This window comes from Mytilus edulis, chromosome 4, assembly GCF_963676685.1.
Source record: "Mytilus edulis chromosome 4, xbMytEdul2.2, whole genome shotgun sequence".
NCBI lineage: Eukaryota > Metazoa > Mollusca > Bivalvia > Mytilida > Mytilidae > Mytilus > Mytilus edulis.
This window is the reverse complement of record NC_092347.1, coordinates 98584183-98602936: the sequence shown is the minus strand read 5'-3', so window position 1 is coordinate 98602936 and position 18754 is coordinate 98584183. Positions and strand designations below refer to the sequence as shown.

General features: G+C 32.5%; 2 protein-coding genes across 2 annotated transcripts; both read right to left on the bottom strand.

Annotated features, from left to right (window-relative positions):
• Nucleotides 1-329: 329 nt before the first annotated feature.
• Nucleotides 330-9223, bottom strand: LOC139521232 (gigasin-6-like). Its single transcript, XM_071314688.1, has 6 exons — nt 9076-9223; nt 7364-7563; nt 5735-5902; nt 4133-4396; nt 3164-3423; nt 330-985 (listed from the first exon to the last, which is right to left on the bottom strand). Exons 1-6 carry the CDS (start codon nt 9190-9192, stop codon nt 387-389), a joined length of 1608 nt encoding a protein of 535 aa, XP_071170789.1. The 5' UTR covers nt 9193-9223; the 3' UTR covers nt 330-386.
• A 2385-nt stretch (nt 9224-11608) lies between these two features.
• LOC139521233 (TM2 domain-containing protein 3-like) lies at nt 11609-16556 on the bottom strand. The gene is made up of 5 exons (XM_071314689.1): nt 16411-16556; nt 14077-14315; nt 13553-13715; nt 12729-12804; nt 11609-11812 (listed from the first exon to the last, which is right to left on the bottom strand). Exons 1-5 carry the CDS (start codon nt 16496-16498, stop codon nt 11647-11649), a joined length of 732 nt encoding a protein of 243 aa, XP_071170790.1. The 5' UTR covers nt 16499-16556; the 3' UTR covers nt 11609-11646.
• Nucleotides 16557-18754: the final 2198 nt, after the last annotated feature.

The following is an 18754-nucleotide window of genomic DNA, read 5'->3' as shown; positions in this document are numbered from 1 at the left end:
ACCCTAATTGTCAATTTCTAGATGTAAGTCCAGATATGAGGGCGACTTAACTGTATCTGTAGTATCCTTTATTTCTAGTTCGATGGGATAGATGCGTTCCACATAGTCACCAAATTTTGAATTATTTAGTGAAAGAACATCATTTATATAGCGGAAAGTAGAGTTAAAGGATATTGCTAACATCTAATCTCTCTTCCTAAGACGTTCCTGCATGAAGTCAGCCTCATAATAATAAAGACACAAGTTTAAGTTACTAATCCTCACATCGATGGGTTGAAAGCTACAAATGAAATTACTTTATCTTCAAATTTATAGAGTGAAAAACAATGCACAAATCAATATTTAATTTCACTTTCAAAATTTCAATCGTTCAACTTATATAAATTTTAACCGACAATATTCCCAGTGTTGACATGACTACTTGTTTTGGTGAAAACAGGTGGCGCTCTTGTCTCAAAGCTGATTACTTTTACGCTATCAATGGTACTTCTCCCATGCAAATTAGAAGAATGAAATTGAATTGAAGAAAGATCGATAATTTTGTGTACAATGTTCGTCCCTTCGCCCACAAATTTGTCATGTGTTCCTTTTGGATATAGAAGCCATGATCCTATCCCATAATTCATCTGCAACGTGTTTGCTGACGTATTCATGGTCACGTGTAGGTTGCCGTACATACTGTTATGGTAAACGCCTACATAGTAATTTAGTGACCTGGTAGGGTTTATATGCTTATTAATTGGATGGTATACGCTAGTAGACTGGTTGTACCACGGTTCTGGAAAGGAACATATTGTTGTTTTATTCAACCATGGCGTCTCCCCTAGTAGCAGGTCTCCGATGTAGTTGTGGAGTAAATAGCGGAATTTATATCCTGGATCGTCGCCAGTCATTGTTGTGAAAAATCCTAAGTTCATGTCCGGAATCAGTGTCACCAAGGAACTATAACCCCAAGTTGTACCAGTGTGTCGTAAAACTTTGTATCCTTAAAAAAAGCAGCATACTCGATTTTAAAATACACAGTCTTGTCAAATCTGTGTTTTAAGGAAAGATGTTAAAATACAAAGCACAGATTACGATCTATGCAGATACGTATATGGGCTTCGTTGGGTAAAAATCGACCTAATGCAAGTTCACATATATATGATATGTTCATGTATAGATAAAGGCAACAGTAGTATATCGCTGTTCAATAGTCATAAATCGATTAAGCCAATATAAATCTGAGATACAAACTAAAACCGAGGGAAAACATATACTATAAGAGAAACCATAGCAACACTGAACCGCAACAAAACAAACGCCAATATAAAGAAACAGACTACCAGTATTTGTTAATAACTTATTGGAACATTCAAGAGCAGGGCGTCGGAATACTCGGGGCTATTTTGCAAGAATAGACTTATATATTTCTATCCTTGCAAAATATGGACCATAAAAATGTGACGGTTAAAGCAGGATATTGGAATACTCAGGTGTCGGATTAGGCAGGTTTCACTGTATGGGCAAAATTATTTTCTTTTTCGAAAAAAACGTTTTCTTTATTTGTATGGTAATCAGACCAGCTCGCCCTTTTCATGATAAGAAAGGCAAATGTCATAGTTGATTTTGTTACACGAATAAGTGAGGTCAGGCGATGCAAAAATTCAGGATAGGAAAATTATAAATTGACAAAGATAAAGAGAAAAAAGTAAATTCACAAAAATACTGAACTCTGAGAAAATTCAAAACGGAATGACATGGAGTGATGTACATGTACAAATATAACTGTTCTATATGGTATAAATTTTTAATATTTTAATTTTAATTTATTTTGTCAAATATTTTTCGTCTTTATTTCTCACACGGATTTGGAAATCACGATTGTTCTTCACTACTCCTCAGTCTCTAAGTGTAACTATTCGTCGCGTTTTAAGTGATTTTAAATATGTTACTTCCCTATGATCTCATCACAAGTTTTTCTGTGGATTGAAGGGGTTGGTGGGTATTACTGAATGATACAGATGTATACAGATTTAAGAACCTTAGATATCTTTTTATTTTGGGTTGACCGTTTTTGATGAGGGTAAATTGTAAAATAATTTTTGGTGTACCGTATTTTACAATGTTTTTTACTAGCATTTGATCGATATCGCATCTTTTTGGACTGCTAAGAGTGTATCATCAGCTCAGGAGTCAAATGTTTGATATTGACTCTACCTTACTTAGATTATATTTTCATTAGATAAGAAATTATTCCGAAACTAAAGTTCCAACTCGCTCGAAGTTGATTAGACAGAGTTGATCTTAGGTATATTTTGTTATTCTCCCCCCCCCCCCCCCCCATTTGTTTATATAGCTCCCTTTATAATTGTACGTGTACATCAGTGCATGGCTTCCAAATGCTATGTTTATAGCTCTCCTGGTGAAGATACATTCATAAACAAAAACAACCCTTTAAAGCATACAATCATTTCTGTAATATCATGTTTATCTGAAAAATATAGTGGTCATGATATGTCATTGTTTTATATGTTAAAGCCTCCCAACAGCTTTTGATACATATCTGGCAAGCTCGGTAGAACAACTGTCGATACAAGATAATAATCTCCAAACTTAAGGAAATCAATTCAAAGCACATATTTAATGGAATAACCGTTTCACAGATAATAGCGGATATGTTTCTTATGTCGTAACTACAATCCCCTTCTCTTTTCACGAATGTGACCTACCGAATTAGACTATTTACCGGGTTTGTCATAACATGAGCAACACGACGGGTGCCACATGTGGAGCAGGATCTGCTTACCCTTCCGGAGCACATAAGATCATCCCCAGTTTCTGTGGGGTTCGTATTGCTCAGTCTCAAGTTTTTTTATGTTGCTTTTTGTGTACTATTATTTGTCTTTTTAATTTTTAGCCATTTCGATTTATGAGCTTGATTATTCCTCTTGTATCTTTCGCCCCTCTTTTTTTCAAACAACCGAAATAATCTTCAATTTATTGAACCACAAAGTTAACTATATTCCATTTGCGGTTTTGTTTTTACTATCAATGAGCTGACCGCATTAAAAAAAAAATAATACAAACCTGAAGGCATTTAAAAAGGAAAAAGAATGCCGAGAAACAATAAGTTATTTGACTGATAACGAATCAGTTGAATCCGACTATAAATAACACTTGCCTCTGTATACTCCATTTTTCCATCCCAAGGCGTAGTTTTCTTCTAACGAGGACACGGGAACTTGTGGTTGGGAGAAATATTTTTCTGATGTTGGAGCTGTGATAGTATTCCGCCTTTTGTGAAGTGTCGCCATATCATTCTCACTTAAGATTTGTTGCCCTGCTTGGTTACGTCCCTTACTCAAATGGAAAAGCATCCACTTTGAAATGTCTACCGCATTACTCATGATATTGGTAGATCCACCCATTTGTCCCCACCGCCTGTCAATCAAAATATAATAAAATGAAATTACTGCTTTCGCGGAACAATCATGCTTTAAGTATTCTAAGCGATAAACTTTTAAAAAAAAATGGCTTTGGTTTTTTTTATAGTGAATATACTTACTGATACGAAGTCTTTCGTAAGCAGTTTTTGCTCGCATTGCCGGGATTGTGTGGAATATTAGACATCAAACCAAAAAGTAAAATAACAAAAATCAAAACTCCGAGGAAAATTCAATAAAAGCAACAGTACTATATCGCTGTTCGAAAGTCATAAATCGATAGAGAGAAAACAAATCCGGGTTACAAAATAAAACCGAGGGAACACATCAACTTTAAGAGGAATGACAAATGAACAATAGGAACACTGAAGTGCAACAAAAATAAACGTCAACGTACATAGAAACGAATTATTTGATAACTATTGCCATATTCCTGTCTTGGTACAGGACATTTTAAGAAAAAGTGGTGAATTGAACCTGGCTTTATGGCTAGCCAAACCTCCAGCTTATATGGCAATGCTGACAAACATCGCTGCAATGACAGCACTTCATGATAGGAAAAAGTAAAATCACAAAAATACTGAACTGCGAAGAAAATAAAATCAGAAAGTCCCTAATCACATGGAAAAATCAAATGACAAAACACATCAAAAACGAGTCTACATGTTTAGCCATTTTAAACCCCCATAAGAAATCAAAATATGTACCTGTTTATGGCAAAATCTATTGGCACTGGACCTCCCGTAGCATCATCAGTTCCATATCCCTTCGCAACATTTCCACTCAGATCAACTTTTGTCATGAATGAAGAATCTGACATTCCTAGTGGTGTATACAATTCTTCTTCGATTAGATCTTCCCATCGTTTCTCGCCAATTCGTTCAGCTACCACACTTGCCAGTCCGTACATCATGTTGTTATATAAGTAAGACTCACGAAAAGGATGTATGCTGTGCACTTGCTGTGAGCGACTGGAAAGGTACAGTAAAAGATGTGTATATAATTTGATTAAACATAGAACGAAAAGGATGAACACTATGCACCTTCTGTGAGCGACTGGAAAAGTGCATTGAAAATAAACTCATCATAGAGACCAGGACTAAATTTAGTATATACGCCAGACGCGCGTTTCGTTTACAAAAGACTCATCAGTGACGCTCGAATCCAAAAAAAAGTTTAAAAGGCCAAATAAAGTACAAAGTTGATGAGCATTGAGGACTAAAATTCCTAAACGTTTTGCCAAATACAGCTACGGTAATCTATGCCTGAGGTAGAAAAGCCTTAGTATTTCAAAAAAATCAAAATTTTGTAAACAGTAAAATATGCATATTATTTGATTAAAAATAGAATGAAATATTTGATAGTGGTCAAGTTTAAATCTAATTCACATATATCTCCGAAGGATAGTGATGTCATTTTCATTTAAAACATAAGATAAGATAAGATAATTTTATTAACCAATCATGGTGCCCAAAATTTGAGCTATACAATCAAATGAATTACAAAATAAAGCACAGAAAATGATTAGAATGATTAAAGTACATTTAAACAAAAAACCATATGAAGCACTACATATAAAAAAACCAGATGTGGTATGATTGCCAATGAGACAACTGTCTACAAGAGACCAAAATGACATAAACATTAACAACTGTAGGTCACCGTACGGCCTTTAACAATGAGCAAAGCCCATACCGCATAGTCAGCTATAAAAGGCCCGATATTATGTAAAACAATTCAAACGAGTCGGAAACTAATGAAAACTACAAGCTATTTGTTTTAGTAACCTTGAGTATTCTGTCGGTGTTTGTGTTGTGTAATTGCGATTTTTTTGTAGAACTATCCTATCGTTGTCAGTTTAGTGCTTTTCTTGATTGATTTTCATGGTGCATTTTCTTTATATTACTTGTTTGTGGTTAACTATTGTAATAACAAACATGAGGGTATGGTTGGAGCATATATCCGCTAAACGTTGTAATTTTATAGGATTTTTTTCTAGAATTATTTTCATGGTTTCTTTTTTCGATATTCCACTTACCTACAGCAAGCATAGTTTGATACAGTTGACGGGAAAATTCACTTAGTTGAAACATTGTGATTTAAAAACTACCAAAAGTTCCAATCGTCTAGATGTAACTTTGCATACAAACTAGCTTTACAAAACACACCAATACATACAAAGGTATCATTTACTTTAAATGTAATAAGATTTGGTAAATATTGCACATTTTACCTTTTTTTTCCGTTATATTGAGGAGAGAGTTAAAAATAACACACATACACAGTAAATCCAAATAAAAAAGATTTACCTTGCTATATCATCTCGTGTGAATTTAGGATCCAATCTCATCAGATTATGAGATGGGAATCCCATAGTATGAGATAGTAGGTCCCGTATGTTTGCATTGTCAGTACGAATATGTGTTGTAAACTTGAAATTTGGTAAAATCTTTGCAATATCAGTATATATACTCATACTGAAAAAGAAGATAACTGAAAACTCGTAGTCATCATCAGTCACAAAGGTTAAATGCTATCTTAGAATGATGATTCCTGCAAAGAAATTTATGATAGCGATCGATGAGGTGTTTGATTAGTGAGTTGAAAATAAACGTTTTTCTTTCTATTGACCTTACTTGTTACATGTTTTATGAGTTATTTATTAAAAATATAAAAATTGAAATAATTCACGTCTTGATAATGCTGACAGTAATGTCCTCTCTTCCTTGGATAAACGCCATAGCAGATTAACGCTGTTCAAAGTCATAAAACGATTTTGACAAACTTAAACCGAGGGAAACATATCATCTGTAAGAGGAAAACAACGGAACAACAGAAACACTAAAGTGCAACAAAAGGAAACGCCAATATACATAGAAACGACAACACTACGTGACATGAATACAGAACAAACAAACGAAAATCACTTTAATGAATAATAAACTAGGTTAACCACAGAATAACAACGGAAATCTTCATCATTAATAATATTTCACTCAAAATATATAAAGGTATAAATCATGGTCTGTTCAGTGTTCCACGAAAGTCTCCCTAATCAGTGGTAACAAAATCTCAACAAATTGGGTTGTTCCAGTAAGATATGAAATTTCAATATTTGTAAAACAAAAATTAAATTGCGGTTGAATAAGGAAATTGAATGAAGCATCCAGTAATCAACACCCATTTGAAATAGATTGGTAACAAACTTAATTCATTTTTGACACTGTGAGAAAAAAAGATGACCATATGAAACTATGACAAGTTTCAAATGTGTAACAAACATGTTTTAGTATAGTTTTTTGTGTCCTGTATTATGATGGTTCGTATTTTGCAGGTTAAATAGTTATCAAAAGTACCAGGATTATAATTGTATACGCCAGATGCGCGTTTCGTCTACTTAAGACTCATCAGTGACGCTCAGATCAAAATAGTTCAAAAAGCCAAATAAATACAAAGTTGAAGAGCATTGAGGACCCAAAATTCCAAAAAGTTGTGCCAAATACTGCTAAGGTAATCTACTCCTGGGGTAAGAAAATCCTTAGTTTTTCGAAAAATTTAAAGTTTTGTAAACAGAAAATTTATAAAAATGACCATATAATTGATATTCATGTCAACACAGAAGTGCTGACTACTAAAATACTATGTTATTCATTTTTCATATACATTTACATAACATCATTTTCGAAATTTTGTGTTTATCTTAACGTAAATGGTGCTACATTCTTTTTGACATACTAGTACATCATCAACATAGAAGGTAGGTTTTATTCATATAAATGTTTGACGTGAGCTATTTGCTTTCCTAACATTATAGTGTGTGTCTTTATTTTGTTAAACGTGTCATACATGTGTATCCCAGGCGACTATTTTAAAAAGTTTTATATCGTATTTCATATTTCTCCAAGAATACTTCATATAACATATACATAGGTACTTACTTCGAATGTTTGGCCAACAATTTCACCAGAAGAGTAGAAGCAAATGCTTTGGACATTGACGCAATACCAAATATTGTACGATCAGTAACTGGCGAGTTTGTAGATAAATCTCGAACGCCATAGCCCTTTGTCAATATAACCTTCCCGTCTTTTACAATTGCTAGAGCCAGTCCTGGATTTTTTGTATGACATTTCAGTCCCTAAATGGAGAAAACGCAGATATATCTGTTGTCAATGTATGAACTATAAGGGGTTTTTCTTTTTCTTTAGTTACAGTACAATATTAACTTGCTCTTTTATAAACTTACAGTAGAAAAAAACATGCGACCGCGGCTTGAATACTACTTGAAATGTTTATTGTGTGAACAGCTTGGGTTCGCGTTTCTGAAACTGTGTTATGCACTGATGCATTATGATGATAGATTTTATTAGTTTGTAATTTCTTCTTCCATATGAGTTTGAATGTCCAAGTAATATCTTATGTCTCGGTGTTACACAGTTGCTCCTAGAACAGAGGAAATAACTCGAAGAAGAAGCAGACAACCTAGAATAGTGATGATTTCTCAGTTGTGCTAGTTTGTGGCATGTCTTTTTTTTTCTCTCGAAAGGTGCGATATTATTAAGACAATACATAAGAAAAGTGCGACCACAGTATGTGGGCGTGGACTGAATTAAAAACACTTTCTACAAAAAAGTTACTTTTAAATGATTTTAAACGTTAAACAAAACAAGAAAATTGTAATGCCCTCATACGTTAGAAAATTTAAATCAATCTTTGAAATTCCTATGTCAACTTTGCCTAGAACCTTAATTTGTAATATAATGTTAAAGACACTCGTATGTTAGCGTTCTTATACTATGTACATCAAAAGAGAAATGCCTTATGTCTGTTCGATGAAGTGGTGTGTATGTTCTATTTCCGTAGCCAACTGGGGGAATTGTCCCAAACTCCCCGAATTAGCTTGTTGAGCTTTAATCTGAATCTTGACTTTGATAGTCTTCATTATGTCAAGGAGTAAAAAATACTGATGAAGATTATCAAAGTCAAGACTCAGATTAAAGAATTCAGATCGTCATGACCTCAAATCAACCTCTGTCGAAGCGTCCTAGATAGGGACCTGTGTTCGTCTTACTATCAATGGTACCGCTTTTACCGGCTGAATTATTGTTAATATAAATGCATATTCCGATATAATTATGCACGGAAAGGAATGACCGTTATCAGTTATCTTACGGTCAAGTCAACATCAAAAACTTCAGTCTATATTAAAATTGCTGTCGAATTGACAACCCTTGCAATTAATTATATGAAAATCATCAAAGTTATCACTGAAAAATAGTCTGAAAAGGCAATGAAAGATCATGAAATCTGAGAAAATGTGTTTGGTGTATCAAATTATAAGCCTGGTACCTATAACTATTTGATCTCTGTACGTTGTTTCCATGTTAAATCTTTTGTCCTTTTTATATTTTTTTTTAAATTTCTTTTGTTATTTAAACGACGTGTCATGGAGATTCTCATGCATTCAATTAAAAATGAAAACCTTAAAGACTTAGAGCCACGCTTAGAGCATGCATTTTTGCACGAGAGAGAAAGTAGTAGTTTCCGTTCATGGAAGAATATTGTCAGCGGCGAGTGACATCATAAAAAATATAGTGGTAAACAGCCTTATTCTGTTTACATATTCATCAGTGATTCTAGTACAACTTACAGCATTAATATACTCATCCAAACTGGCCTCTAAATTGGCGGTACTGATACTGTCTATTGTGTAGGCATTATATATCAATATGACTATAACGGTAAATAATACGTTAGTACCGGCCATACTGCTAGTCACCTGTTCCTAATATGACTGTGAAACACCATAGATAAGGTTATTATGTTTATCTTTATACGATTTGAAACATGTCGGCTTGTTTAATCCAGTCCAATCCAATATATTAACCTCAAGTCATTTTAACAAATAAAACAGATAATTCATCAAATTCAAGAGGATGTTTTACTTGAATCATTAGTGTTATTAGTATTATAGTGACGACATCCAGACTGGACATTTTTTGAAATGAAACAAATTTTATGCCTCAGATATCCAGGTGTATTTTCAAAACCTATAACTTTAGCAGTTAAATATGTGACAGTGTATTGCAGGAGTCTGTGCGTGTGATGTAGGAGATTTTGTAGTTATGGTCAGATGTGACACCTGAATATATGTCAAATGTACATATAAATAACTTGTTACTTTTTTGTTCGGAATTTTTATTAATGTCAGTGACAGTATTCAACTGTTCTTCAAATCTCGTAAATCGTATAGACAAATTACCAGCAAACATTTGGTTGAGTATATGACCTCCAAAAGAAGCTATACCGGTTGCTCCGAAAAGGTTATCTCTTAAATACTAAAAAGTAAAATCACAAAAATACTGAACTCCGAGGAAAATTCAATCGAAAAGTCCCTAATCACATGGTAAAATCAAATGACAAAACACATCAAACTAATGGACAACAACTGTCACATTCCTGACTTAGTACAGGTATTTTCAAATGTAGAATTTCAAAATTCCAACACTGGTATCTTTGAGTTTATCTGCAACTATGCATGCATCACCAGTAATTTGTATAAATGTCACAATCGGGGAAATTACAGATCAGACCATTCTCCTGGTATCTAAGGCAGCAACCATTTGAATTTCGGGGGGGGGGGGGTGGGGGGGCTATGTTTTTTTTTGGAAAAAAAAGTTTGTTTCCAGTTTTTGGAGAAAAAATTAATTTGTTTTTGATTCTGAGAAAAAAAAATTGTTTGTTTCACCCTCAGCTGCCACTATATGTAATGCTAAAATTGAAAGAAAAAAATTGTTTTCGACTTGTCGCGAAAAAAATAGATTGTTTTTCGCCGCAGGCGAAAAAAAAATGTTTGTACAGAAAAAAAAACCATAGCCCCCCCAGAAAATCAAATGGTTGCTGCCTAAAGATCTGAGACCGCAAAAACATTACTCTAGTGAGTATAGACATACATGCATCGTATCGGCCCACTTATTAAGAGAAATATTTTGAAATATATATTCACTTTTTGTTACATATATTTATATTAAAGTTTAGGAAATTTTACATTATACTTAAGAATTGTCTAATTTTAATCATGCAAAGGATATATTTCTTGACACCATGAAGCCACTCAAGTGCCAAACCACTTTGACATTTTGTTTTTTCAACAATTAATTGATCATCTTTGATATTTTTTTGATAATTTTCAAAGAAAATATCTGAAAAACGAATTGTGACTTTTTGTCCGTGGATTTTTGCCCTCTGACTTTCTGTCCTACATTCATAACAAAATACCTAACTCCAAGTCAAATTCAGGAAAAGGGGAAGTAAAACAAATGACAAAATCAAACGCTATCAATTAAAGAACCAAATGAAAACAACTGCCATATTCCTGAAAAATGGTGGGTTAATAGTTATAAAAGGTATACCAGGCTTATAATTTAGTACGCCAGACGCCCGTTTCGTCTACATAAGACTCATCAGTGACACTCATATCAAAATATTTATAAAGCCAACAAGTACAAAGTTGAAGAGCATTGAGGATCCAAAATTCTAAAAAGTTGTGCCAAATACGGCTAAGGTAATCTATGCCTGGGATAAGAAAATCCTTAGTTTTTCGTAAAATTCAATGTTTTGTAAGGTTATCTTTAGCTAGGATATGAAAATCCTTTAAATGGCTTAGTATTCCGAATAATTCTTCCATTTGCAAACAGTAAATTTGTAAAAACCATCATGTACTAGTAAATTATATTATGTCAAAACCGATGTGCTGCTGTGTTTCTGTTGTTTTGTTGTTTTGTTGTTTTCCTCCTATAGTTCATGTGTTTCCCAATGTTTTAGTTTTTAACCCAGATTTGTTTTCTCTCAATTGAATTATAACTTTTGAACAGCGGTATACTACTGTTGCCTTTATTTGGGAATGTTCAATCCTAAAATTTTGAAAGTAACTGTGATGTACAACTACTTAAAAAGCTATGACAATGTGACCATATTAACCTAAGATCGACTTTGCCAGGAGGAGTTGGTTCTTAGTTTCTTAATCATTTCTAAATTAATCAACAGAGAATGTATGGTATAATGTCAGTATATAAATATACTATTGAACTGATAAGTTGGCAATTCTAGCCATTTGACAACTTCAATTTATTATCATTATGACATATACCTTAAGAAATAAAGCAGCAATACAAACAACTCTGTGTAAAAAAGGAATTTTAATTAAAAAAGTGACATGATATTATATGTACAATGATCCATCAGACGGCCCAATATATCCAATAGCTATTAAAATAACATCTACTAAAGTCCAGACACCTAGTCCTCCAAAACTGAACAGTTTACCGATTCCTTCCTTCCATAGTCCGAGATAGAATCTGTCAACACCAAATCCACCAAGTGTAATGCTGAAAATAAGAAGAATTGATTACATACCTCATATCTGTGATATGTACAATAAACATTGATAGGCAGAGGAAAACAAAACTAAATATTATTCATTTTTTGTTTAGGTTTAAACCAGATATACAAGATATACTAAAGGTACAAACAATGTACTATATTTCAATTGGAGTGGCAAGGGTCATCATTTTAGGAATAATAACTCAATATCATTTAATTGGAGAAATTGAAAGCAAGTACTGTGAACTCAGAAATTATAGGGTTGATTTATTATTTTGATACTGTGGATTCATTATTATTTGTGGATACCAATTTTCGTGGATTTTGTGGGCACAGATGAACCAGGAAAATAAATGTTAAACAATTTACAAATTTCATATTGGCTTGTATGAACATGTAAGTTTTCCTTAATCCACGAAAATTGGTACCGACGAATATAAATGAACCCACAGTAGTTGAACAATGCACACAAATGTGAGGCCTAAAATGTAGTACACTGAGCATACAGATGTGAAGCAAGTGTCTTCAGATCAGATGGACTGAGAAGTTAAGTCTTGGAAAGAAATATTCTATTTTTCATACTTATATGAAATCAACATTTTATTTAATCCTAAATCAAAGAGGGACGAAAGATACCAAAGGGACAGTCAAACTCATAAATCTAAAACAAACTGACAACGCCATGGCTAAATATGAAAAAGACAAACAAACAACAGCACACATGACACAACATAGAAAACTAAAGAATAAACAACACGAAACCCACCAAATTAACATATAGGTGATGTCTTTGAGAATAAATAAATGGAGATACAACAATGAAGCAGCAATCCAACAACACAAACACTAAAACCTCTTTGTGTTCCTATAAAAATATTTACACATTTGTTTTTTATTATTTTAAGGGCTAACTTCTCTTACCTTAAAATGAGTGCTGTTGACCATTTATATCCACTGGTCCAGTTACATGGCAAGTTCTTTAGGAATGTTCTTTGTCCTAAGGAAATAGATTTCAAAGTAGATTTAATTAACTTTTAAAGTAATTTCTTTTATTGATCAAATGAATTATAATAGAATGTATAACAGCCATGATCTTATATTTTTTGGAAAACCAGGGCTATGTTAATTTCTATGTGCATTTATAAAATTCTGAAGACAACTGATATGAGTTGAGTGTTGTACCATTAATTTACATATATAATAATACAAATGTATAAGCTTTTCAGAAAGTTCAATATCACAATTGATTTTAGATCGTTTAACATTTCAAACCCAAAATAGATCAAGCTCAATTCCAGTTACCTCTCTTGCACCACTGTGCTTCTCTTGCACCACTGTGACCTATATTTGCTTACATCTACATCATTTGACCTCTGCTGGATAGTTGTCTCATTGGCATTTGGCAATCATACCAAATCACAGTTTTTTTCAAATTATGTACATGTACTCAAGTATAGATTATAAGGTTTCTTTTCTTGTTCTAGGTTTGGCTAGCCACAAAACCAGGTTCAACCCACCATTTTTTCTTAAATGTCCTGTACCAAGTCACTGTCAGGAATAAGACATTTTTTAACTTATAATTCGTTTCTATGTATGTTGCATTGTTGTTTGTTTATTGTTGCACTCCAGTGTTCTGTTGTTAATTTTTTCCCCTCTGTTTTAGTTTGTAACCCTGGATTTGTTTTCTCTCAAACTATTTATGACTTTTGAACAGGGGTATACTACTGTTGCCTTTATTTACTTACCTAGACATAAAACATTGTCTTTTACTGTACATTGTGCTATATATTTTTGTATCTGTCCATTTATAACTTGGCATGAGGCATTTGTTGTATCACATGAGTAATTAGACTTGTCTAACTGGTAACAGTATTTACATTCATGAGTCCTGTTAAATTTTCTCTGACCCTACAATAGAAAATATTTATATAGTATATAAACATTGTATGTATATTTCTGTAGTTAGAGTTTGTTGACTATTAAACATGGCTTTAAACAAGATTATTTAAATATTAATTCATCAAACATTTTTCAAACACTGATAGATTTTCTACTGAACACAATAAATATAGAATCATATAAGTAACACTTGGATGTAACTTATAAGTTGAGACTGTTGAAGTCTTTCTCTTTTGTGATAATGATAATTCTGCAATGTAGGTGTCTACATTATGTGTTATCCACTCCAAATATTTATATTCCATAGTGAACCAATAATCAACATCAGAACTGATTAACAACTTACTCAATTTGATAGCACTTTACTTACTATACAACGTATCTCATCTTTAACTTGACATTCTGATGTTTCATTAGGTTTCCCGTAGAAACAATGTTTATTGTATTTACAGTTGATACATTCTCCTCCTAGTTTGTAACATTGTACATTATCAGGACATCTGGCATTAAACTCTGGCGCTAATGTTGTTGTTGTAGAAATTGTTGTACTGTTGACATCATAAGAAGGGGAAGTAACTTCTTTACCAACAGTTGGTGTTGACCCTTGACCTACAACGCATATTTTGAAAATGTAAACCACTATCTTTAGATTTTAGTTGACTTAAACATCTTTTGATTGGTCACTACATTAATGTTTTATTTTACTTGTTATGAACTATTCCTTGCTGCAAATTTGGTAGACTTGAATTGGTACATATACATTTTATACAGTCATTTATTGTATTTGATTTGTAAAATGTCCTCATGTAACACATTTTTGTGTCTGAGAGTAAATAAAGAATTGAAATTAAATTGGTAATGAAAATAATCATGATAATAAATATAGTTAAAAAATTGCACACTTTATCATTGAATTCCTTTTGCTTAATTTCAACTACTGATTTATAATAAACATGTTCTTTTAACATACAAGAACATACATTTTGTACCATCACATTTCTATATTTTAGGGGAAATTAACACTGAACAGTGATGTAAGGAGTAACTTCAGAGAGCAATGAAAGAAATTTTATAGAGAATGTCTGTCATAAAGTTGTCACATATATCATTGTATATAGATGTATACATACAATGACATATGCATGGAATATCAAGGATAAATGAAAAAAATTAGATTTCATATTAACAAATATTTCTATACAGCATATTGCCTTCATCAGCATGATCAGTGTGAATCCTTTTTCAAAATGTAATAAAACAAAAATGTATGAGTTATTTGTGTGTACATATAATATATATTTATACATTTTATACATGTATATGTTAGTGTAATCATAAAATAGTCACAGGTGATATCAATAAAAGAAATCTGGCCAAGAAATCAATCATTTAAGTTTTATGTACATGTAATGAGGGTTATCTTACCTCCTATACATTTCTACGAATATGATTGGTTAAAAGTGTCCTCGTGGAAACCGTGTATATTTAATATTAGGTTAGTATTTCATACACGGTTAGTAGTGGAGTTACGTCCCCTTATATTCCATATAAGGAAATAAAGAGGCGGGGCTAATTTCATACACCGTTAGTTTTCTACATTTGAAAATGCCTGTACCAAGTCAGGAATATGACAGTTCTTGTCAATTCGTTTTTGATGCGTTTTGCTGTTTGATTTTGCCATGTGATTATGGACTTTCCGAATTGATTTTCCTCTGAGTTCAGTATTTTTGTGATTTTACTTTTTAGTAGTGGTGTTACGTCCCTTTAGAAAAACAACAGTACTGAAAAAAAATCTTAACGGTTTCAACAGACGAAAAAGGTGACGATCAAGTGAAATAAATTCACAAAACACATTTAAATCTAACAAGTTGTCATTGTTGGCATCTGTTTTTGTAGGATCAAAGGAAGAATTTTCTTAAGCATGTTAATGCTAACTGTATTGAAGACTTGCACATTTTGATAGGTCACAAGTCTAATTTTTACACGTTAAGATAGTCGGTAAGATAAATTTGTTACATAGAGTGCTATTGACAGTGACCTCATACGGTATATACATGTATGGGGTCAGTAAATTCCATATATACCGTATAAGGTCACTAGCACACTATGCGACTAATAATATTCATCTTTTTGAAAAGTTGTAGCATTTTTTTCTTGTTGTCATTTAAAGTATTAAATGTGGATCTAGGAAGAGTACTTGTGAAATATTATAAATATAACTTATTTCATGAATTATTTCCAATTTGTTGATATTGCATGTACAATGCTAAACTGTATAATAAAAGACAATTTGTGTGGGGGAAGGACTTCACTATAAATATGTACAAATCATATATCAAATGCTGGGGGGAGTAACAGCACCCAGGGACGGCCAAATCAGAAAATCACTCCACACTCAGAGCCCATAAAAAGGATTACTCTGTGTAAAGAGAGCAATGAGCTACACATGCCCGGCCCATGGTGATGAACTTGCCAATAATATGGTTAGATGTCCAATGGTGGAGTACCAGTTCTACAAAGGTGGTTTAACAATAAGTTAGATATTTTTTTAAGATCAGATAATGAGGAGATACCCAATCTGTTCAAATAGAACATGTAGAATAGTTAAATCAATAAATCATATAAATTTCACAATTATTGAATAACAGGCAATATCTCAATCTCATATGACTACTGAAAATATGTAAATTCAAGATTTACATACCATTTACATTATCGTTTGAAGAAATGACGCATGACGAATGAATCAAGAGTATAATAACTAAATAAATAGAAAACATGAAGTTGTTCATTTGTCTTTCATTGTTTACTTCCTGTTTGGAATGACTAGAAGTCGGAACGATGTCGGAGAATGAAACGTCTTTTTTGCGGACTTATAAGACTATTCATTTTTCACCAAAAATACGTGATTTTCCTCTTTATAAGCACCCCTATCAGCTCACGAAATTCTGAGAAAAACGTGTCTTGTGATATACTTCATATTTAATCAAAGTGATCAAATTACTAATGGAAAGATTGGGAAAAAGAGTGTGAACAAAAACAACTTGATATAATAGCCTCACTGGACACAATTACGAACGATTTTTGAACTGTGATTAATATTTTTTTTATGTAGACTACTTTGCTTGAATTGTTTATACCATAGAATTTGAGATGTATGAAGGCTATCCATTTTGCATCATATTCCACATAAATTTTTATTCATGTTAGGATACTTTAATAAGATTTGAGTGACCTCGTTTTACGGGTCAAGAGAGCCACATATGGACACAATTCCGAACAGCACTATATTGATATATCTTGCAGAATAAATCAATGACAACAGTCTAGATTGATAAAGCATACATTAATCTTTATCTCAAACACATTTTCATAGGAAAATAAGATGCACAAGTTTGTTTTTTACTTCAATTACTTCAGCAGTGGTTGCAGAAGAAATGTCTGTCATGTGTAAAGGAAAGATTTCTGTTTTTTTTTTTTTATGTAAGTTCCTCTTTTAACATGTTTAAAGGAGCACTAAATTCAAGTTTATCCATTTCGGTGGTGTACTTATCATTCATCTATGATTTTTTTTTTATATAGGTCAACATTTCTTTCGGAGTTCTCTGCACATTAATTAAATTAGCATATTTTCTTTTGACCATAAATATGGTCACAAGAGTCTAAAAAACGTCAATTGTGGGATTACTAGGGCAAGATAAAAGGCATCACGCATATGAACAGAATCAGGAGATATTTTTCTTTCTATATATTAACAATAGAAGGCAATATGCACTTACCTTTATTTATTTTTCATATAACTTGCAGGCCAGATTGCCGTTCTTATAATATTTTCAGAATGATTTTGTCATCGTCATCAACATTCACCAAGTGCACATAAATTGTATTATCATGAAAACAAGGGAATTTTAATAGGGTTTTTATTTATAAAAACATTTATTGATAAATATAAATAAATATGATCTCAGAGGGCAAACATTGGAAATCGTTCGTAATTGTGTCCAGTCGTGATTGCGTCCTGTGGGGCTATGTATTTCATAATTGCATAACTTTTAGAAAGGTAATAACTTTTTAAAGGTGACAAATCAAACTGGTCTTCCAGAAAATATATGATAAATAGTTGCTTTTGAGAGAATTTCTTTCACTGGTAAATTCTCTGCTAATAATATCATTATTATTTGACGTAAATTTGACATTGAGGTTCTGTAAAAGGAGACCCGAATTCATCAACATTCCAACTGACTACATTTCCGAAAACGACATCTGTAACAAACATAAACTTTTAGCTACTTCTTTACAAGCAGACCCAAATACAATGAAAGTCCCAACCAGAGACATATATACACATAATATGTCTCTGTCCCAACTATGTACTGACTTCCGAAGCTACACAACTGAAACACCTTACAAATATAGATTTATTTCGTCTTCAAGCCATTGTTCCACTACTAAATTGTCTTTTCTACTTACTAGTACACTTTGTACAATCAAAAACTAGATAATAAATTGTTCTAATAAGGTCTTTGAAAAGAGTGAAATTAATTACTTTTGGAGTGTCAAAAACTCGTTGGAACCGGTACTTGATAAATTGCATGCATGAGGGTTTGGATGGGGTTAAATGATTAGAGAATAATGCCCTTAAAAAATGAAGATTAGAGAATAACGGGCAAAAAAAATAAAGATTAGAGAAATGCGTGGTCTAAAAATATAATGAATATTGAATAATTAATAAAAGAAAACGCTAAAAATTAAGTGTTTACAGAATTTTCCCTTCTTAAAATTTAAAGAAAATTATTAAAATTATCATTGTAAAAATATAATTTTAAGTGAAAACAAACTTGGTAAACCTTTTTTGGTTTCGTGATAACAGACTAGGATTCAGTCAATGCAGCTGGTCAATGTGAACTGGTTTACGATACTTCTACTCGGATTTCGGATCTTTTCGGTTCATACTTCTACTCTGGTTATTTCGAATGTTATCGTCTATCTTTAAAGATGTCAGAGGTCATAGCAGACGAATTTGATGAAAATTCTGTTGTTCCATGTGT